Source organism: Pongo abelii, chromosome 21, assembly GCF_028885655.2.
Source record: "Pongo abelii isolate AG06213 chromosome 21, NHGRI_mPonAbe1-v2.0_pri, whole genome shotgun sequence".
Taxonomy (NCBI): domain Eukaryota; kingdom Metazoa; phylum Chordata; class Mammalia; order Primates; family Hominidae; genus Pongo; species Pongo abelii.
In genome coordinates this window covers 58,385,231-58,408,846 of record NC_072006.2, presented here as the reverse complement: position 1 = coordinate 58,408,846, position 23,616 = coordinate 58,385,231, and the positions used below count along the sequence as shown (strand labels likewise).

Here is a 23,616-nt window from a genome sequence, read left to right as displayed (position 1 = left end):
ATATGTTCTTAAGGGGGACCTCAGAGTCATCTTCTCACTCAAGCAGAGCTGAGGTGTTGGGGAGGGATGCAAGGGGAGGCAGAGTGTGGACGGCCAGGGCAAAGAAGGCAGGTGGGCAAGTGGGGATGACACGCTGGCCTCGCAGTTGACATCCAGGACTAGACGAGGTAATGCATTAAGAGCTAAGCGCATCCCATTCATGAAATTGTAATGACACTGACATGTATCTGTGTATGTACTGTATCTGTGCTCTATACATAAAAAGAATGAGTTTTGTTCATCCTCCCCCATAGAACCAATTTTCGCCCCCTTGGGATTAATACCATCCCCACTGAGAGTGCATACACTAGGGAGTGCAACTTACTTATGCAGTTTCTTCACGTATGACACCACAGAGTATCATAGCTGAGAGTCCAGCACACGGCACGGTGCCCTTCCTCCCATCAAATGCTCACGTCTAATCTTCAGCACCTATGAGTATGTTATCTTACATGGCAAAAGGACTTTGCAGATGTGACTAAGGAATGTGAGATGATATTATCCTGGATTATCCAGTTGGACCCAGTGTGATCACAAGGGTCTTCATAAGAGGGAGGCAGAAGGGTTGGAGTAGGAAAAGGTGTGATTATGGGAGCAGATGTCACAGAGAGAGAGAGACTCAAAGATGCTACACTGCTGGCCTGCAAGCTGGAGGATGGAGCCACAAGCCAAGGAATGTAGGTGACCTCTGAATACTAGAGAAGAGAAGGAAATAGATTCTCCCCTACAGCTTCTAGAAGCTGACCCATTTTTGACCTACAGGCTTCAGAACTGTAATATATTTGTGCTGGGGCATTTGGGGTAATTTGTTGTAGCAATCGGAAATGGAACCATATCCTCTCAAGCATTGGACTCTAACAGACCAGAGCATAGGTTTTGGCTCTGCCACTCACTAGCTGTACAACCTTGGCAAGGAAGTTTATTCTGAGTCTCATCTGTAAAACTGGAATAATAGTATGAACTTTGTAGGGGAGCTCTAAAAACAGCAGCTGGCACAAGATAAAAGTGCTGAAATAAAGGATTCTGGGCAAAACTAAAAGTAGAGGCTATTGGGGTGGGTGCAGTGGCTCACGCCTAAAATCCCAGCACTTTGGGAGGCTGAGGTGGGAGGATTGCTTGAGTCCAGGAGTTTGAGTTCAGCCTGGGCAACATAGAGACCCCATCTCTATTAAAAAAAAAAAAAAAGTAGAGGTTATTCTCATACTTATTCTTTACCATTGGCTTTCCCTGACATATCACCTGACCAGATTTTCCCATCTGCATATTATTTATGCCTAAAACTTTATAGATCTTTGGAGAATTAAAATGCCTGATTTTTGCCCTTATTTGATTCCTTTCTAGCAAATTTATGACATTAGTTCTCAGGCCTCACTGCTAATGTATGGCAGAGACTAAGACACACCTTCTCTGCCAGGACACATCATTTTCCAGAAACAGAAGGAATGTTTGACCTGGATAAAAGGTTTCTAAAATTAGTATTTTCCTTTTTTGCTCCTAGTCATTGTTCCTAAAAATAATAGACTAATTTTGCTTTTTAAAAAAAAAGATGTAAGTGGAATCATTTTATTGGATTGAAAATTCTAACTTGAGAAAAGTGCTCCTGCCAATAACATAATGAGTGAGAAGAGAAGCATTTGCCAATATCAGTGCCTAGTCAAAGTGGAATGGGAGACCCGATGCCAAAAAGCATAGCTCCCTGATGTAGTAAAAAATATAGGCTACAGCACTTGTCTGGAAGGGAGCAAATACATGTGTTCTCCTAGTGTCGACTATTTCCCTCCAATTGGTCTTATTTTTTATCTGATTCCAAACTCGAGTAAAAGTCCCTGAGAGCAGGACGCTTGCCATCCTTTCTTGTTATGAGGGTCCCAGAGCTCAGCACCAGGCCTGAGATACACTAAAGACTTAGAAATGGTTGATGAATGAACACTGGCATATTAAGCCAGTGGTAGCAGAGGAACAAAATAATAAGGCCGAAGGGCAAGTTCCCAGACTCTGCTGCACTCAGCTTCGAGGAATGCAACCCTGGCTAAGTAAATAGCACTTTTAATTTGAGCAAGAAGTCTGGAGGTGGCAGTTCTAAATTTGGTACAGCAGTCTGACAGCCTCATCAAAACACCAAGTACATGAGCCAATTGTGTCACTCCTGCTCACAAGATGGCTGTCACAGAACCAAACATCACATCTCTACATCATGGGATCCAAAAGCAGGAGAGGAAAGGCCAAACTTTGCCACCATTTTTTTCTTCTCCTTGTATTATGAGAGGAAGGAGGATCTTCCCCCGAAACCCCTGCCCCATGTAGGCATCCTCTTATTGGCCAGAGCTACATCACATGGCCCATACCAGCTGCATGGGATGCTGGGAATCAAGCATCTCTCTGAGATGCAAGTGAATCATCATAATAATACATGGTTGGGGCTGGAGAAGATTGGCTATTGGGCAGGCCACAAGCAGTGTCTGCCAGAGGTGATTCCAAAGAATTATTAGAATTGAGCAAAGGAAAGTAGTTCATATCCTTACTCTGGCCTTTCAAAGGATATTAAGGAGACCTAACTCACATCCTAAACACCACTTTTCTCTCTCCTTACATTGCTATATGTCTCTCACTCAAGAGGCTCCCTATCCTCAACTCTCCACCTTGAAACTCTGCGAGACACCCCATCCTCGTGAGGTAGGGGAATAGGGTCTGGAGGCGGGGAAGCTAAGGACTTCCTAGAACTAAGTCAAGCAGAAAACCCACAACTTTCTATGCTCAACTATGGATGTAGCTGCACTTCAGCTATGGCAGGAAATATCCTTTTCATTTGCATAGGGTGTACACCAAGTAAATAACTTTGTAACTTCACTTCATCCTCTTCATTTACATAGGGCATACACCAAGTAACCAATGGGAAACCACTAGAGGGTATTTAAACCCCAGAAAATTCTCTAACCAGCACTCTTGAGCCACTTGCTCAAACCCTCTCCCACTCTGTGGAGTGTACTTTCATTTCTATAAATCTGTGTTTTCATTGCTTTGTTGGTGCATTTTGTCCAATTTTTTTGTTCAAAACACCAAGAACCTGGACAACTCTCCACTGATAACACTCACAGGCACTCTCCTTTCTTCTTTCCCTCCATTGCACTGTATCACCACTCAGTCTAAAGTAATAACAGAGAGTTCTGAACACTGGCTCTCCCAGATGGCCCAACAGCTCCTTGTGCCTCTGTCTTCCTTGGGAGTGAGCAAGAGCCCTGGGGAAATCTCATCCTTCTCAAACTCAGTGCTTTTTCTCACCAAAAAGTCTAGTGGAGAATTCCTGTTAGATAAAATTATCTTCCCTATTGCATTATTGTGGTTGATAGTCTCCAAAGATGCACACACACAGCCCACCACCCAATAACCCATGCTTCCTGGTATTCACACCCCTGTGTAGTCCCCTCTGGATTGGTCCTATATAACCAACAGTATGTAGTAGAAGGGATGACACAGGACTTTCAAGAAGCCTTTTAAGAAGACTTGGAGCTTCTGCCTTGTCTCTTGCAACACTAGCTCTGAGAAAGGCTAGACACAATATCAGAACTTCTACCCTGAGATTACCATGCTGTAAGAGAGCCCAAGCTACTCACATGAAGAAGCCATGAGGCAAGAGAGAGGTGCCCAGCCAGTCCCCAAATATTCCAGCCATCCCAGTCCAGGAACCAGACCTGTGGGTAAAGAAAACATCATGGGCATTTCAGCTAATAGATGCCGTATGAAGAAGGACCATAGAAACCAGCCCATAGCCAGAACTAAAGCTCCAGACATATGTCCCTGTGTGAGCCGTCCCAGCCATCTTCATCCTTTCAAGGCACCCCAGCTGTGGCTCCAGACATCATAGACCAGAAATAAGCTGATCCTATCCTCTCTGCCTGAATTCTTTTTTTATTTTTATTTATTTATTTATTTTTTTTTTGAGACAGAGTCTCACTCTGTCACCCAGGCTGGAGTGCAGTGGCAAGATCTTGGCTTGCTGCAACCTCCACCTCCCAGGTTCAAGTGATTCTCCTGCCTCAGCCCCTCGAATAGCTGGGATTACAGGCATGTGCCACCATGCCTGGCTAATTTTTGTATTTTTAGTAGAGACAGGTTTTCACCATGTTGGCCAGGCTGGTCTGGAACTGCTTGACTTCAGGTGATCTGCCCACCTCAACCTCCCAAAGTGCTGGAATTACAGGCATGAGCCACTGCACCTGGCGTCTGCCTGAATTTTTTTTTTTTTTTTTTTGAGATGGAGTCTCGCACTGTCCGCTGGGCTGAAGTGCAGTGGCGTGATCTTGGCTCACTGCAACCTCCGCCTTCCGGCTTCAAGTGATTCTCCTGCCTCAGCCTCCCAAGTAGCTGGGATTACAGGTGCCCGCCACCACGCCCAGCTAATTTTTTGTATTTTTAGTAGAGACGGGGTTCCACTATGTTGGCCAGGCTGGTCTCAAACTCCTGACCTCGTGATCCACCCACCTCGGCCTCCCAAAGTGATGGGATTACAGGCATGAGCCACCATGCCTGGCCCTGAATTCTTAATGCATGGAATCATGAGCTAAAAAAATGGTGGTTAAGTTGATCATTTTGGGGATGCTTGTTATACAGCCATAGATAACTGAAATAACTATTAGTATGCATTTTAATTCTTTGTATTTTATTTTTACATGCATATATACTTACATAAATACTAATTAACATATATGAATAAATGCAATCATATTTTCTGTTATTGTTGTTTTGGTGAAACGTGTCTTTTTCTTTTTCTTATTGGCTTCTTCCTCATCTCACATCTTCCCTACCCCCTCCAAGGACACCCAAGCTAACAACCTAATATTTCTTCTTTCATATTTTTCTCTTTGTTCTATACTTTGTAAAAGACAAATCTGAGACACAATAAAATTTCAAAGAGTTTATCTGAATAGAGGCAATTCATTAATTTGAGAAAAGAAAACCAAAAGGGAATTAGTGTTTTGATGACAAAGCATTACATGCAAGAATTTAGGGAAAATGCAGAAGCATAATATAAAATTTGTTTGATCTGTTACAATTACACAGTTGCCTTATTTGATCATCTCATTGGAAAGCACCCAGTTATATAATTTTAAGTTTGTTGACTGTTTCTGATTGGTTGAGATCAAGTTCTGTTTTTCTTTAATATAGGCATTTACAAAAAACAGTTCGAGTTGTTTTGCTTATGTTTGCAAATCGAGCAAGGTTTAGGTCACTTATGTAGTCTAATAGGCTTTGTCTGCTCAGGGATTCTTCAGGTCTGGTCTTTATTTTAATTTACTTTAAGTATCCCCATACAGACATTTCCCAGCACATTCATTAATAGTGGGTTTTTTTATTGTAATAATCTTCCCCATCTCAACTCCAAATTCAACTGGTATAACTTTAATTCATTTTTTTAAAGCTACAATGTACTTCAAGGCATAGACATACTACAATTCATTCAGCCATTATGCTAATGTTGGGCATTCAGTTTTTTTCTTATTTTTCTCTGACAATTTTTACCTGGGCGTAAGTTTTTTTGTTGTTTTTTGTTTGTTTGTTTTTTGAGATGAGGTCTTGCTCTGTCACCCAGCTGGAGTGCAGTGGCATGATCATGGCTCACTGCAGCCTCGACCTCCAGGGCTCAAGGAATCCTCTTGCCTCAGCCTCCTGTGTAGCTGGGATCACAGGCACACACCACCACACCTGGCTAATTTTTTAGTTTTTTTTGTAAAGATGAGGTCTCCCTTTGTTATCCAGGCTGGTCTCAAACTTCTGGGCTCAAGTGACCCTCCCTGCTTGGCCTCCCACTTTGCTGGGATTAGAGGCGTGAGTCACAGCACTCCTCTGGCATAAGTATTTTTAAACTCCTAATGTTTATCCAACATTAAAAGTTATTTGGAATACACTTAGAAAATTTCTTTTTTTCTTTTTTTTTTTTTTTTTTTTTTGGTAACAGAGTCTCCTTCTGCTGCCCAAGCTGGAGTGCAGTGGTATGATCTCAGCTCACTGCAACCTCCACCTCCCGGGTTCAAGCGATTGTCATGCCTCAGCCTCCCTAGTAGCTGAGATTACAGGCGCGTGCCACCACGTCTGGCTAATTTTTGTATTTTTAGTAGAGATGGGGTTGCACTATGTTGGCCAAGCTGGTCTCAAACTCCTGACCTCAGTTGATCTGCCCACCTTGGCCTCCCAAAGTGCTGGGATTATAGGCATGAGCCACCGCACCCGGCCAGAAAATTTCTTATTCACATTTTTCAAAAATAAAACATTGGCATTTCTGTTTTAAATTTTTAAGGACTTTTTTGTACTTACCATGACTGATACTCTGGACACAACCTACTGTTGCGTGGCTCATACAGTCTGATTTGAACCGCCATGCAACTGCTGTTGAGTCCTACGCAACTTTCTCTTTGCCTCTTCGGACTGAGAAGAAAACGAGGCAGCACAGTTGGGCTCAAAAGATAAAAACACTGGCAGGGTTTCAAGATCACTCATCTCTGTCTTGGAGGATAGACCAAGAGAGATAGGAGAGACCAAGAGGCAACATGAAAAAAACATGAAAAGAGAAACAGCATTGACAAATAACAGCTGCACTCAGTTCTCTTCCTCAAGGTGCATTTTAACCAGATCTTGAAATAGAATAAACACACCTACAATTCTAATCCTAGAGTGGACTTTTTTTTTAAATCTGCTTTTCACATCCTTTTACCACACCAAAAAGAACTTACCAACAATTTTCATTTAACAAAAATAAAAATAATCAGCGAGACCAAAGAAATGGTAGGTGCCCTCCAAGTTTCTGGAAGTTTATCAATAAAAGCAGCATACTGTATTAGTGGGTAGGATCCATTATATGCAAAGCATACCTCAAAGAGCAAATGTTTCTGGGAACAAGAACTGAAAAATGTAAGCAGAGCCTGCCTCTATGTGTGGGTGCAATAGCAGTGCCCAATAGCAGTGACTCTCGGAGTTGTCCCTGGGCCAGCAGCATCACATCACCTGGGTACCCGTTAGATGTGCAGTTTCTGCAGCCAGAGTGCAGACCTCCTGAGTCAGAAACACCCCCTTCCCTGGGGGTGGGGCCCAGCTATCTGTTCCCACAACCCCTCCCGGGTATTCTTGCACTGGCTCAAGTCTGAGGACCATGTAAGAACTGGCTCAAGGCTCTGAATGAAGTGGAGTTTGCAGGGAACTGGAAAGTCTCCTTGTTTATAGGGCTCCACGCAGCTTCAGGGATGGCTGCCCTGGGAAACCCTTAGCCAATAATAAGACATTTCAATAACAGCCTGATTTTAGGACTTTCTAATGAAATTTCCCAATTCAAAAAAATATAAACACTGTGTTGGCCAAACAATCAGCAGACCTCATAGTTGGCAACCTCTGACAGTGTGAAGTTTATTTTTTTCCCTACTTCAAATCCCTCTAAAAAGATGGCTATAAAAAAATCATCATCATCATCATCATCATCAAGTTATTATAGCTTCAAGCAATGAAACATTGAAATCCTGTAACCAATTTCAGCTGTGCTTGCAGATTTGTGGGCTCACCAGGCACCCTGCCCGTCACAATGTGCGTCCCATCTGTGTTTTCCACAGAGAGGGACAGTGGTGGGATGTTGCCAGTGGCTGGCCCCCTTTGCAGCTTTCTGTCATGTAGTCTTAAGCCAGGAAGTTGGCTATGCAGTTAATTCATGAGTCCTCTTAAAAATGCCTTCTGAGAGTTACATCAACTCCAGGTGATATAAAAAGAAAAGCTGGATTTTCTGAATTTGCCAAGCAGAGGCTCAGACTCTGCAAATGGAGATGTCCCTAAGGCCATGACGCTCTCAGCAAGCAGGGCCCACCCGACCTATCAACCCCTCCCTTCAAAGCTGATGCTCATTGGTTAGAACCTGCCTCGCTGCTGGGCCAGCCCCAGGCAAATTGGGAAATAGGTCAAATGTTCAGTCCACTTTGAATCCCACCTCTCGTTTCTAGTTCCCTACTTTCATTTTTTCTTTTCATTATTTCTTCATTTCTTAATGGCATGGATGGGGTAGATGCATATACATAGTAAACATTCTGAGTGATATACATAATAAGATAAGGCGAGAAAAAATCCCCACCCAAATTTCCTTCCTTAGAGGTAAATACTCTACAGTTTCTTATATCCAGAGTTATCCAAGCATGTCTATTTATAAATTCTCTCCTCATCTCCTGACGCCATTTTTTAAAAACAAATGGAAACATACTGTACATGCTATTGGGCACAGCTTTTTTTTTTCCTTACTAAAATTCCTTGGGGAATTTTAATGCCTGTGGAATATTTCATTGTAGGGACATATGATTATTTTTTTTTTTAAACTTTTATCTAGGTTCGGAGTACATGTGCAGGTTTGTTATAAGGTAAACTCATGTCATGGGGGTTTGTTGTACAGATTATTATTTCACCCAGATACTAAGCCTAGTACCCACTAGTAATTTTTTTCAAAAGATCGACTTCCTCCTCCCATCCTCAAGTAGGCTCAGTGTCTGTCATTCCCCTCTTTGTGTCCCTGTGTCCTCAAGGACGTATGATAATTTATTTAACCAGGTTTCTACTAATAAGTGTTTAGGTCATTTCCAGTTTTTTGCCGCAACTACAGTAGTCCAGCAAATAGTTCCATACGTAAGCCTTTGTACCCCTGTGCAATTATATTTCTAGGATAACATTTTAGAAGTGGAAGTTAGACTTACAGTGTTTGTGAAATTTTAAGTATTAAGATATTACTGAGCTATTCTCCAAAGAGGTGGCCACATTACACTCCCACCGACGATCTATACGGCTGTTCTTTTTTATTTTTTTTATTTTTATTTTTTGTGTGTGAGACAGAGGCCCACTCTGTTGCCCAGGTTAGAGTGCAGTGGCACAATCTCGGCTCACTGCAACCTCTGCCTCCCAGGTTCAAATGATTCTCCTGCCACCGCCCCCCAAGTAGCTGGGATTACAGGCGCCCGCCACTACGCCCAACTATTTTTTGGTGTTTTGTTTTGTTCTGTTTTTTAGTAGAGACAGGGTTTCACCATGTTGGCCAGGCTGGTCTTGAACTCCTGACCTCATGATTTGCCCACGTCGGCCTCCCAAAGTGCTGGGATTACAGGCATTAAGCCACCGTACCTGGCCACAGCTGCTCTTTTTTTATACGCTTTCCACTGGGGTCATCAAATGTCTCCTTTTTAACCAATTTGGCAGGGGGAAAGCCAAGTGTCATAATTTTATCGTGCTTTTATTTTACTACTTATAAGGCCAAACATCTTTTCTTCTGCTTAAAAGCTGGCTGCATGTCTTTTCCCGTGAACTCTTCACTCCTGTTTGTTGTCTATTTCCTACCCCCAGCCCTTGGTGCTGTGTTGCTATTTATTTATCTAATTCTTCTTTTTACACATTGAGGTACAATTCGCCTACCATAAAATTTACCTTTTAGCGTGACAATTCAGTGATTTTAAGGATACTTGCACCATGTGTGCAACCGTTCCATGTCTAATTCCAGAACATCGTCATCACTCCAAAACAAAACTCCCTACCCTTTAGCGCTTTGTTTTTTCCCTATTCTCAGCCACTGGCAACCACTAATCTGTTTTCTGCCTCTATGGATTTGCCTATTCTATACACTTTATATAAATGGAATCATACAATATTTTGCTTTTTGTGTCTGGCGTCTTTCACTTAGCATCATGCTTCCAAGCATAAAGCATGATATAACATGGATTGGTGCTTTGTTTCTTCTTACGGCTGATTAATACTCTATTGTATGCAAATGCTAGATTTCCTTTTTCCAATTGATGGATATTTGGGTTGTTTCCACTTTTCAGCTATTATGAAAATGCTGCTATGGACATTTGTGTACAAGTTTTTGTGTGGACATATGTTTTCATTTTCTTGCTTACCTAGGAATGGAATTGCTGGGTCTTAGGGTAACTCCATGTTTAACTTTTCCAGGAACTGTTAAACTGCTTTCCAAAGCAGCTGCACCATGTCACGTTCCCACCAGCAATGCATGAGCATTCCGATTTTTCCACATCTTCTCTAACACTGGTTATTGTCTCTCTGATTATGGCCATCCTCGTGGGTGTGAAGACGTATCATGCTGAGGCTTTGACTGCACTTCCCTAATGAGATGACATTAGGCATCTTTTTATGAGTTCCTTGGCCATTTGTATATCTGCTCCAAAGAAAACAATATCGTCCTCATTTGGCTACTTTGCTGCACCCTGAGCCTCTTGTTTCTGTTTCCTGGCTAATTTCTCCAGAGTCTCAAAGTAATAATAGTCACCCTTTGGCAATCTTCTATGTGTCTTGAACTCAACCTGCCCCACAAACCTATCTCCACAGCCGACCCGTGGTGTCCTAACAACTGAAGCCACTGATAGAATAATAGACCACCTCCCCTGGTAAGCCGCTTACCACTTAAAAGGTGCTTAAGACACTCATTGCAGCTGGAAATGTGAATCTGTAGAGCCTTTTTAAGAAAATAATATGGCAGTGTCTGTTTTTAAAAATTAAATGCATATTGATTTGAGGGTAACACTTCTACATCTGTGCCTCTATTCTATAGAAATATAGCACCAGTTTAGGATTTTTGAACATGAAAGTTTATTCCAGTATAGTGGAAATGGAAAAAACAGTGTGGAAACTACCAAGATATTCATTGATTAGGCAATGGTTTAAATATCTTTTGGTATATCCATACTGAGGAATATTATGCAGCTATTTTAGAAGATAAGATAGATTTGGAGCTATTGACTGTGAAGACCAACTATAATGTACAAAAGTCTTCAGAAAATATGTCTAATGTGATCCAATTTCTATAAAAACAAAAAGGACAGATACAGTCCCTGTATATGTGTATCTGGGATGCTTATACGTGTTTGTGTGAGTATAAACAAAGTTCAATATGCCACATCAGGTTGCAGATGTTACTTATCTGGCAATGAGGGTGGAGGATAGAGATAGGAAAAACAAAGGGTTCAGAGAGATTAATTATTTTGGTTGTAAACACAGGTTAAATGTACATTATTATCAGATTTATAAAAAAATCAAATGAAACATCTGATGTGTCTTTAAATGAAAATATATGCTCATGTTGGAGCAAAGGCTGGTTTTGCACTTGAATGAGCTTTGCATATTCCAGAGTTTTGTAGCACATGAATGATGGGAAATATATGATTAAAGAGAAGAGTGGAAATCGTGAGTGTCACTGTCAGTCTTGCCCCACAGTATCGGATCATCACTGTCGCTTTTAGAGGATGCTTTCTGAAGAGCATGGGGTAGTAGTACCTTTGCCTACATTCCTCTGGCATCCAGCATTTCCATCACTAAATGTCCAGACATGTTGTATAAAGCTGATAGTCAAGAATTCTACCACGATGTTCCAAAATCCCATCCTTTTCTTTTATTTATGCTAGAATTTCTTGGCAAAGACATTCTGGCTTTTTAATGTTAAAAGCATGAAATGTGATCATTCAGTGAAAGTTTCAAATCTAATATCTTCCTCCAAGTCATAAATATCTGCCACATGTACCCTGACTTTAAGACCTTTAAAACAACAGATGCATTTGCACAACATAGAAAGCCACAGTTGTTTGAAGTGTCATTTGACTCTTGCAGCATGACCACTGAAGGGTCATTTTTGCATAATTTTTTGAGGTCTTCATAAAGTTTTGAGTTTTCCCAAAGGCCTAACATAATCCTTTGATATTCTAATATAACGCTTTTGAAGAACTTACTGTGTTGTGTTGTCCACTTTTCCTTCTTCAGTGATCTGTTTTAACTTTGCCAGATCCTGGTCCAACCACGGTCATGTGTGTGATCTAAGCAGCTCACCAATGTTACAAGACTCTATAAACCCCTGCATCTTTGCAAGATTTACAATTTCCCTTTGCAATTAGTGTGTATATGTCCACTTTATCCTGAATCCTGACAGATCAGGATATTGATGCATAGGACGGTGTTGCTTGCATAGGAGGAGATGATTGGGCGGTGAATAATGTTCATACATGGACACTTTGTAAATAAAATTATAATGATAGTTTCTGCTTTCCTCTTTGAACTGAAAGCTTGGAGGATTTGGATAATGTATTGTCAGAAAAAGAAATTTCATCCAGCACAACATTAGTCTCTTCTCAGAGACTCAGTTTCCCAACCTGTTCATTGGCGTGCCCTACTACAGTTACAATCATGGTCCTTTGTGGAGTGTTTGCTAGGCTGTGCCCCAAGCTCTGTGCTTGCTGCTTCACCCATGTTTCCTGGCTTAATCCTAGTGTCTAGCACTATGGGAGGCACTGGAATGCAGGTGTAAGCAGAGCAGACCAAGTCCGGGTCCACTTGGGGCTTACAGGTCGTGGAGAGGAAACAAGTGAAGAAGAAATTAATGGGATTATTTCAGAGAGTGATGAATCCTCTGTGGAGTCTAGAGAATAAACAGGGGTGAGCAGGAGGGGTTACTTCAGATGGAGGAGTCAGGGAAGGCCTGACGTGACCTAAGTCTTGAATGATAAGAAAGTAACAATAGGAAGGTCTTAGCGAAAATATTTCCAGATTGAAAGAACAACTAGTGGTGAGGGCTGCAGGTGGAAACATGTTGGTACGTTGAGAGATGTGAGGAAAAACATAGTACGAGCTGAAGCTCTGGAGGGTGTGGCCCGTGGTAGAGAGTTCGGATTTTGTTTTAATTTTGTGAGGCCCTTCTTTGGATGGTTTTATGCAGATGAATGACATAACCTAATTTTTATTTAAAACCAAAAGTATATAGATATCAATGCTTCCAGATGTGAGAAAACAGGGTTTTTTTCCCCCTCTTGTACATAGTTTTTTCTTGGGTATCCACTAATTCTATTAACTAAACTTTGTCTACTTTGTTCATCTTCCCTCCCTTCTGTTTCTTCTTTCTCTTCTGTTCTTGCTTTGGTTACCATATGTTGTTGGGAGTTTGAACTTTGGAATCAGGCAAACGTGGGTTCAAATATTAAATCTACCAATCATTAGCTGGACAACGTTAGAAAACTGACTTGACTTTTCAGAGCCTCAGTTTCCCAACCTGTAAAATGGGAGTGATGATAGTACCTAACTTGTAGATTTGCTGTTATATTTAAATAAAATGTTTCTTGTTATAGACATTTATCCAAATAACTAAATAATAAATAAATAAAATGTTATACATTAAATAAAATGCCTCTTGTTACACACATTTATCCTAATGCTGGGAAAGAGTCAATGAATGTTAGCTATTGTTTTTACAGCTTGATGTCGTTAGGCTTTGTGTCCCCACCCAAATCTCATCTTGAATTTAATCCCCATAATCCCCACGTGTCAAGGGAGAGACCAGGTGGAGGTGACCGGATCATGGGGACAGTTTCCTCCATGCTGTTCTCATGAAAATAAGTGAGTTCTCACAAGACCTGATGGTTTCATAAGGAGCCCTTCCCCATTCATTTGGCACTTCTTCCTGCTGCCTTGTGAAGAAAGGTCCTTGCTCCCCCTTTGACTTCCACCATGATTGTAAGTTTCCTGAGGCCTCCCCAGCCATGCTGAACTGTGAGTCAATTAAACCTCTTTCCTTTATAAATTACCCAGTCTTGCGCAGCTCTTTCTAGAAGTATGGAAATAGGCTAATATGCAGCTGTAGCAAGTGAAAGTTTTAGCTTTGGCACATGAAAAAAAAGATAATTCTTCCTCAGAAGTTTTGAATATTGTAATACAAACATGTATGTGTGTGCACGTATGTTTAAATATATAACTAGAACTCTGATGAAGCAGCTTGTTTTGACTAGAATATTTGGTACTTTGAAAATAACAAACATTTCTGAAACTTGCCTGGCCCAGATACTTATGTTTCTTAAGATAAATTGATTTATATCACTACTGTTTGTAAAAGTCTTCCTAGAAAACTCAAGTTCGTAAATTAAACTATTGGAATAATTCCTTTCCTTATGGCTTACATTTAAAAATACAAAATGGTAATTATATTAATAATATATTAGTATAACAAAAATGACTACTGTTTACCGAACACCGATCATCCACCAGCCTGCAGTAGGCACTGTATGGGCAATATTTCATTTAATCCTCAGAATTACCCTCTGAAGGAGGCACTGTTATTTTCACGCCAATTTGTAAGAAACCTGATGTGCAGAGACAGGAAATAACTTACCCGGGTTATCCATTTAAAGAGTGAGCAGTTAAGAGTCAAAGCCAGGTTCCTGTGATCCACAATCCAAGTTCTTAACAATTACACAGAGATGGCACTGGAAATAAGGTTTTAATCACATATACAGATAAAATGACTTTCTTTAAAAAAAACGTGCAGCACAAAATATTTTTCTGCACTAAGAAGATCAAAATTTTCAACACTACCTTCTAAATATTTTGGAGCTGCTATTGTCATTCTTACTTGATTTCTTTTTAATTTTCCTTAAATTCTTTGACTTTTTTAAAAACGAAAAGTAACATCACTTTGGTATGTCATCTTTTTGCATTTTTTTAACTTTTAAGTTCAGGATACACGGGCAGGTTTGTTATATAGGTAAATTTGTGTCATGGGGGTTTGTTGTACGGATTATTTCATCACCCAGGTATCAAGCCTGGGTAATGAAATAGGTATTGTTAATACCTGGGTGATGAAATAATATCTATTCGTTATTTTTCCTGATCCTCTCCCTCCTCCCACCTGCCACCCTCCGATAGGTCCCAGTGTGTGTTGTTCCCCCTGTGTGGCCATGTGTTCTCATCATTTAGCTCCCATTTATAAGTGAGAACATGTAGTATTTGATTTTCTTTTTCTGCATTACTTTGCTAAAGATAATGGCCTCCAGCTCCATTCATGTTCCTGCAAAGGACATGATCTTATTATTTTTTATGGCTGCATAGTATTCCATGGTGTATATGTACCACATTTTCTTTATCCAGGCTATCATTGGTGGGTATTTAGGTTGATTCCATGTCTTTGCTATTGTGGATAGTGCTGCAATGAACATACGCAAGCATGTATCTTTATAAAAGAATGATTTCTATTTTTTGGGTATGTACCCAGTAATGGAATTGCTGGGTGGAATGGTATTTCTATCTTTAGGTCTTTGAGGAATGGCCACACTGTCTTCCACAATGGTTGAACTAATTTACACTCCCACCAACAGTGTATAAGCATTCCTTTCTCTCCACTACCTCACCAGCACCTTATTTTTTGACTTTTTAATAATATCATTCTGACTGGTATTAGATGGTATCTCATTGTGGTTTTTGATTTGCATTTCTCTGATGATTAGTAATACTGAGCTTTTTTTCATATGCTTGTTGACTACCTGTATGTCTTCTTTTTTTTTTTTTTTTTTTTGAGATGGAGTCTCACTCTGTCGCCCAGGCTGGAGTGCAGTGATGTGGTCTCGGCTCAATGCAAGCTCTGCCTCCCGGGTTCATGCCATTCTCCTGCCTCAGCCTGTCCGAGTAGCTGGGACTACCGGTGCCCGCCACCACACCCGGCTAATTTTTTGTATTTTTAGTAGAGACGGGGTTTCACCATGTTCTCGATCTCCGACCTCGTGATCCGCCCTCCTCGGCCTCCCAAAGTGCTGGGATTACAAGCGTGAGCCACCGCGCCTGGCCGATTTTTGTATATGTTATAAGGAAGAGGTCCAGCTTTAATCTTCTGTGTACGGCTGGCCAGTTATCCCAGCACTTTTTATTGAATAGGAAATCTTTTCCCCATTGCATGTTTTTGTCAGGTTTGTCAAAGATTAGATAGTTGTAGGTGTGTGGTCTTATTTCTGGGTTCTCTATTCTGTTCCATTGGTCTATGTGTCTGTTTTTGTACCAGTATTATGCTGTTTTGGTTACTGTAACCTTGTAGTATAGTTTGAAGTCAGGTAGCATGATGCCTTCAGCTTTATCCTTTTTGCTTAGGATTGCGTTGGCAATTCAGGCTCTTTTCTGGGTTCCATATGAATTTTAAAATAGTTTTCTCTGGTTCTGTGAAGAATCTCAACAGTAGTTTAATAGGGATAGCATTGAATCTATAAATTGCTCTGGGCAATATGGCCATTTTAATGATATTGATTCTTCCTATCAATGAACATGGAATGTTTTTCCATTTGTTTGTGTCATCTCTAATTTCTTTGAGCAGTGGTGCATTATTCTCCTTGTAGAGATCTTTCACCTCCCTAGTTAGCTGTATTCCTAGGTATTTTACTCTTGTGAGTGGGAGTGCAATTGTGAGTGGGAGTGCATTCCTGATTTGGCTCCTGGCTTGACTGTTGTTGGTGCATGGGAATACCAGTAATTTCTGCACATTGATTTTGTATCCTGAGACTTTGCTGAAGTTGTTTATCAGCTTAAGAAGCTTTGGGGCTTAGACTATGGGGTTTTCTAGATATAACATCATGTAATCTGCAAACAAGGATAGTTTGACTTCCTCTCTTCCTATTCGGATGTGCTTTATTTATTTCTCTTGCCTGATTGCCCTGGCCAAGACTTCCAATACCATGTTGAATAGGATTGGTGACAGAGATCATCCTTGTCTTATGCCAGTCTTCAAAGAAAATGCTTCCAGCTTTTGCCCATTCAGTATGATGTTAGCTGTGGGTTTGTCATACATGGCTCTTATTATTTTGAGGTATGTTCCTTCAATACTTAGATTATTGAGAGTTTTTAACATAAATAGATGTCTAATTTTATTGAAAGCCTTTTCTGCATCTGTTGAGATAATCATGTAGTTTTTGTCTTTAGTTCTGTTTATGTGATGAATCACATTTATTGATTTGCATATGTTGAACCAGCCTTGCATCCTACTTGATCATGGTGGATAAGCTTTTTGGTGTGCTGCTGGATTCAGTTTGCCAGTATTTTGTTGAGGATTTTTGCATTGAAGTTCATCAAGGATATTGGCCTGAAGCTTTTGTTGTTGTATCTCTGCCAGGTTTTGATATCAGGATGATGCTGGCCTCATCAAATGAGTTAGGAAGGACTCCCACCTACTCAATTTTTTGGAATAATTTCAGTAGGAACTGTACCAGCTCTTCTTTGTACAACTGGTAGAATTTACCTGTGAATCCATCTGGTACTGGGATTTTTTATGGTTGGTAGTCTATGTATTACTTCCTCAATTTTAGGGCTCATTATTGGTCTGTTCAGGGATTCAATTTCTTCCTGGTACAGTCTTGGAAGGGTGTATATGTCCAGAAATTTATCCATTTCTTCTAGATTTTCTAGTTTATGTGCATAGAGATGTTCATAATATTCTCTGATGGTTGTTTGTACTTCTGTGGGGTCAGTGGTAATATCCCCCTTGTTGTTTCTGATTGTGTTTATTTGAATCTTCTCTATTTTCTTCTTTATTACTCTAGCTAATGGTCTATTTTATTAATTTTTTTTAAAAAAAACAGCTCCTGAATTCGTTGATCTTTTGAATGGTTTTTCATGTCTCAATCTCCTTCAGTTCAGCTCTAATTTTGGTTATTTCTTGTCTTCTGCTAGCTTTCGGATTTTTCTGCTCTCAGTTCTCTAGTTCCTCTAGTTGTGAGGTTAGATTGTTAACGTGAGCTCTTTCTAACTTTTTGATGTGGGCATTTAGTGCTATAAATTTCCCTCTTAACACTGCCTTAGCTGTGTCCCAAAGATTCTGGTATGTTGTATCTTTCTTCTCATTAGTTCAAAAAACTTCTTGATTTCTGCCTTAATTTTATTATTTACCCAGAAGTCATTCAGGAGCAGGTCATTCAGTTACCATGTAATCGTGCGGTTTCAAGTGGGACAGTCCTGTAGATATCTATCAGGGCCATTTGATTTAGTGTTGAGTTAGATCTTGAATATCTTTGTTAATTTCCTGTCTCAATGATCTGTCTAATATTGTCATGGGGTATTAAAGTCTCCCACTACTATTGTGTGAGAGTCTAAGTCTGTTTGAAGGTCTCCATAAACTTGCTTTATGAATCTGGGTGTTCCTGTGTTGGGTGCACATATACTTAGGATAGTTAGATCTTCTTGTTTAATTTAACATTTTATCATTATGTAATGCCCGTATTTTTCTCTTTTGACCTTTGTTGGTTTAAAGTCTGTTTTGTCGGCAACTAGGATTGCAACCCCTGTTTTATTCTGTTTTCTATTTGCTTGGTAGATTTTTCCCCATCCCTTTATTTTGAACCTATGTGTGTCATTGCATAGGAGATGGGTCTCTTGAAGACAGTATACCAATGGTTCTTGGTTCTTTATCCAGCCTGCCACTTTATGTCTTTTAATGGGATCATTTAGTCCATTTACATTTAAGGTTAGTATTGATATGTGTCGATTTGATACTGTCATCATGATGTTGGTTGGTTATTTTGCAGACTTGTTATGTAGTTGCTTTACAGTGTCACTGGTCTGTGTACTTTAGTGTGTTTTGTAGTGTCTGGTAATGGTCTTTCCATATTTAGTGCTTCCTTTAGGAACCATTGCAAGGCAGGTCTAATGGTCACAAATTCCATCAGCATTTGCTTGTCTGAAAAGGATCTTATTTCTCTTTTGCTTATGAAGCTTAGTTTGGCCAGATATGAAATTCTGGGTTGGAATTTCTTTTGTTTAAGAATGTTGAATATTGGTCCTCAATCTCTTCTGGCTTGTAGGGTTTCCACTGAGAGGTCCACTGTAAGTCTGTGCTTCCCTTTTTAGGTGACCGGGCTTTTCTCTCTAGTTGCCTTCAGCATTTTTTCTTACATTCCAACTTTGGAGAATCTGATGATTATGTCTTGGGGAAGATCTTTTTTGGAGTATCTTACTGGGTTTCTCTGCATTTCCTGAATTTGAATATTGGCCCCTCTAGCTAGGTTGGGGAAGTTTTCAGGGATGAACTCCTGAAATATGTTTTTCAAGTTGGTTCCATTCCCTCTATCTCTTTCAGACACCCCAATCAATCATAGATTTGGTAGGCTTGATTGCTATGTATTTACAAGTGAAACAGGGACTGACCAATTCCCTGGAATTCTCTCAAAGTCACTGAGTATGTATTCAATTTAAACTGGCATAAGTTGGGGAAGAGTGATTTATTGGCTTATGTAATGCTAAAGTTCAGCTTCAGGCACAGCTGGATCTAGATGTTTAAATGACATGATTAGGCATCTGCTCCCTGGATTTCCAGGTTCTACTTTCATTTGTGCTGATTCTCAAGCGTACCTCCTATTGGTTTGCAACTCTTTTTTAATAGGAGTATCAAAAGTTGCAGGATTTATTTTTATTAGTCTATCTTATGTCAGGTGCCCACCTAGGAGGTGAGCATCTGAGCAAAGGAAATAGAAGCCCCAGGTGATGGACTTGGGTATGTACCCACCTAAACTTGGAGAACAGAGCTTCAGTTGCATGGAATGTATCACTTAAGAACTCTAAGTTCTTACAAATTGTCAAAAACACTTTACCCATTCTCTGATATCAAGAGCTACTGTTTGGATTTGCTATAATCACTAAATGCATTGAAGTCTAGTCCAGATACCTGGATGTAAGGAATTTATTCTTTTTCAAAGCAACATATTGGCACTTTAAAATAAAAAAGGTTGTCCATGGAAAGTACTTTGTGTTTTTCAAAGACTTTTTCTCTGGCTATAACACTCTTATTTACCACTAGCTCCTTTGCTTTCCAGCCAGTGGGTAAGGAAGAGAGGAATTAAACTGAAAGAAACAAGTTGGTGCTCTTGGCATTTTGAAAAGCCCTTCCTTGTTTTGAATCTTAGCATTTCCCTTTTTGTCAACCATTCCCTGTTCTCCTGGCATGGACCATTCCCACAATTCATTTATATTCACTCTGACACTTCAACAGCCTTACTTGCTAACTTTACACCCTGATGCATCCATCTATCCCTTACTTATTCTCCCTCTTTTCTTCTTCTTCAGTATAATATTTGCTATCATTATGAATTCCTGAATCACAGAAAAAAAAGGTTAAGAAGAGCTAGATCAATGTGCTGGCAGGGTGATTTCTTTCAGGTTCAGGTTTATGAGAAACCCCTAACATTCATCCCTGGGCTTGCCCCAGACCATTTCTTCCCTGTGCCTCAATGCTTAATCCAACTCACTCTCCCCGCTTTTTTGTTTGTTGTTTAGCCTAGACACTGTGAGACACTAGAGTTGGGCAAAAACAATTGCTAATGGATGCTTGTATGTGTCTGTGTGTGTGTATGTATTTCTCACTACATATTAACGAGCAATATGAATAGATCAAAGAAATCTCAATTCTTCCCTTTCTTTTTCTGTCTTCCTGCAAACAGATATTAAGAAGTGTCTGACTACAGATATAGCAAGCAAAATGCAATGTTGTCAAAGGCATGGGAGAAACCTGAAAAGTTATCACAGTATCTGTCAATTACTAAGCACCTATTATGGAAAAGGCATTGTACCAGATCCTTTGCATGACTTTTCTTCTTTAAGCATTACAACAACCCTGCAGGAGGACTACCAATATTCCCATTTTACAAATGAAGAGATTCAAAGATTTTTAGTGATTTACTCAATATCACACAGCTTATCAGTAGAGAATCTTGATCTTTAACTGGGATCCCAACATTCTTGGTGTTCTTTTTTTCCTGAATATTACGCTGATTTATAATAGGGTCCTAGAAAAAAAGGACCTTTTATAGTTAATTTAGGTCAAGGTAGAGGTCAAAGGAGAAAGGGTGGATGTTGGAAACAGTGCCCTTCCCTGGAGGGGTTGGAGCCTGTATCCACACACATAGTCTTGACCAGATAACCCTACACCTTTAATTCCACACTGGCCTGAGGTCTAATATGCCTTCTTGTGTGGATATCTGCTCTTCCAGCCTTTCAAAGAGAAACTTTCTGAGTACTGTATTTTTAAAAATCTTCTCATATTCTTAACAGTCTATGCTAATACAAGTCCTTGGTAGGACAGAGAGAGCATGAACTTAGAAGTCAGATTTCTGCCTGAAGCCAGACTCTGCTGCTTACTAGCTTACTGAGCAGCCAGGGGAGGGTGTACTGACCTCTCTGACTGTCAGTTTTCTCACTCATGAATAATGATAATAACTAATGTTTGTGGTATTTATTAAGCACTTAATATATTCCAGGCACTGTTGTACTTGCTTTAAAACTATTAACTCATGTAATCTTCCTAACAAAATTACTAGGTAGATTTATTATTTGTCTCCTTTTACCAGAAAGTTGAGGCACAGAAAGTTAGATAATCGGGATTCAAAAAGACATTTCAGCTCAGTGCCTCTCAAACGTGAGAGATTTTGTCCTCCAGGGGACATTTAGCAATGCCTAGAGATTTTTTGGTTGTCATGACTGGGAAATGTGACTGGCATCTAATGGGCAGAGGCCAGGGATGCTGCTGATCAGCCTGTGATGCACAGGACGAGCCTCCCTAACAAAGAATACTCTGGCTTCAAATGTGAGTAGTGCTGAGATTGAGAAACCTTGTTCTAGCTCCAGAACCCAAGCTCCTAACTGCTGTACTGACTCCCGGTTGACATCATGACAATATGCTGCTCACAGAGTTCTTACACAGATAAAAGAAGATTAATTAACATTGAATATCACTCATTCTGCACCTGGCAGCTAGTGACTTTCCATTAAGTAGCTTTCCCTCCTCACCAACCTTGAATTCTCCTCTCCCAAGAAAAGCAGCATCCAAGGAGATCTGGAGAGCTAACTTCTGCCTTTCAGAATGACCAGAGAACAACACAGTTCCAGTATGCAGTATGGCTTTTGTACAAAAAAATGTCTGGAATCCATTATTAGTGCCTGAATTTCCCGGCTTGGCTGAATAACCGCTGTTTATGTTTGTGTTTACAGTCGACTTGGGAATAAGTGTCAAGACGGATAATGTGGCCACCTCTTCCCCCGAGACAATGGAGATAAGTGCTGTTGCGGATGCCAACGGAAAGAATCTTGGGAAAGAGGCCAAACCCGAGGCGCCAGCTGCTAAATCTCGTTTTTTCTTGATGCTCTCTCGGCCTGTACCAGGACGTACCGGAGACCAAGCCACAGATTCATCCCTTGGATCAGTGAAGCTTGATGTCAGCTCCAATAAAGCTCCAGCGAACAAAGACCCAAGTGAGAGCTGGACACTTCCGGTGGCAGCTGGACCGGGGCAGGACACAGATAAAACCCCAGGGCACGCCCTGGCTCAAGACAAGGTCCTCTTTGCCGCCGGGGATCCCACGCTTCTCCCACCTGAGACAGGGGGAGCAGGAGGAGAAGCTCCCTCCAAGCCTAAGGACTCCAGCTTTTTTGACAAATTCTTCAAGCTGGACAAGGGACAGGAAAAGGTGCCAGGTGACAGCCAACAGGAAGCCAAGAGGGCAGAGCATCAAGACAAGGTGGATGAGGTTCCTGGATCATCACGGCAGTCCGATGATGTCCCTGCAGGAAAGGTAAGTGTGCCAAGGTGTATCCACTTGGTTCTGAATGCATGCTCAGGGGCGCTAATGGGATAAGACCACTGCACATATGCAGTCACCCTGGGCCTAGGCAAGGTGACAAGCTGTTGACCCCTCTAGAACAAATATCACATTGTAGCAGAGTGTCATCCTGATGTTTCTCTGGGTAGAAACATCTGTGTGAAGAACATAACAGCTGTGGCATCTGTTTTATGTAAAAGAAAAGAGGAGGTGAGTTACATGCAGATGAATTTGTCCATCCATTTTTCAAAGGCGGAAGTAGACAGGTTGCATTTACGATCAGTGGATTCTGGAGGAAAAGGCATTAGTGGAATAAAAATGATTCCTAAAAGATGTTACCTAGTCTCTGTAGTTTGTTGACATGCAGAGTTTTGTTGGAACACATTTCGTTCCTTACTCTTAATAGCCTGAATTGATATTTAACTATCTTTTGCTCTAAGGTGTGTGTTTGAATAAAGAGATTTTACAGCTCCGGGCGGACTCTTTTATGTACTAATTCTTTTCCAACAAGTAGGAGTAATACCTTTATAAAAACTAGGGGTTTTGTTTTCATTTTTTTGTTTTTTGGGGGGGTTTTTTGTGTTGGTTTTCAAAGGAGGTATCCTGGAATCAGTTGCTTTTTTTCCTGAGCAAAGAAAGGCAAGCTCTTTTTGACACTAAAAAGAGCATTTGCTTTTAACCTTGAGAGAGCTTGTTTGTATTCAAGGCAGGAAAAGAACTCCTTAAAAGAAGAAGGAAGTAAAACATGATACATTGTAGGTTTAAGGCATACATTTCCTTGGTTAACAGACTTTTTAAATATCAATATTTTTCAAAACTTGGGAATAAAGTTAAGTGCCACTAGCAGACTTTAGGGCCAGGAAAAAATTGGATGAGCTCCAAATATATTTGTCTTAATAACAATGCAACTTTGCACTTCCAAAGTGCTAATAATTACACTTGCTGTCATTTATTGAAAATGTTCAATGTGCCAGGCTCTACTCTGAGCACTGTACATAAATTATTTTCCTTAATGAAAATGAGTATCACGTTAATCTATGGTTTTAATGCATCCAGGGTGCTATGAAGACTGGGCACCGCTGAACACTCTGGAGAGTTAAAATTGGGAAAAGATAATAGGCATCATGAGTTTTAGGCTCTTACTGTCAGCATTCTTGTGTTTTCTATACATTTTGACTCAAAGAGC

At 40.4% G+C, this 23,616-nt stretch overlaps 1 protein-coding gene across 8 annotated transcripts in view; it reads left to right on the top strand.

The window, feature by feature from the left end:
- BCAS1 (brain enriched myelin associated protein 1) overlaps positions 1–23,616 on the top strand; it is a 114,178-nt gene that overhangs the window by 7,899 nt on the left and 82,663 nt on the right. For 5 of the 8 annotated variants that reach the window (XM_054541878.2, XM_054541880.1, XM_054541881.1 and 2 more), the window contains exon 3: positions 21,823–22,403. In XM_054541878.2, coding sequence (XP_054397853.1) covers positions 21,823–22,403 — 581 coding nt within the window. Of the gene's footprint in view, positions 1–21,485; positions 22,404–23,616 lie in introns of those variants that run through there. The other 3 variants (XM_063720562.1, XM_063720560.1, XM_063720561.1) reach the window with 2 other exon arrangements.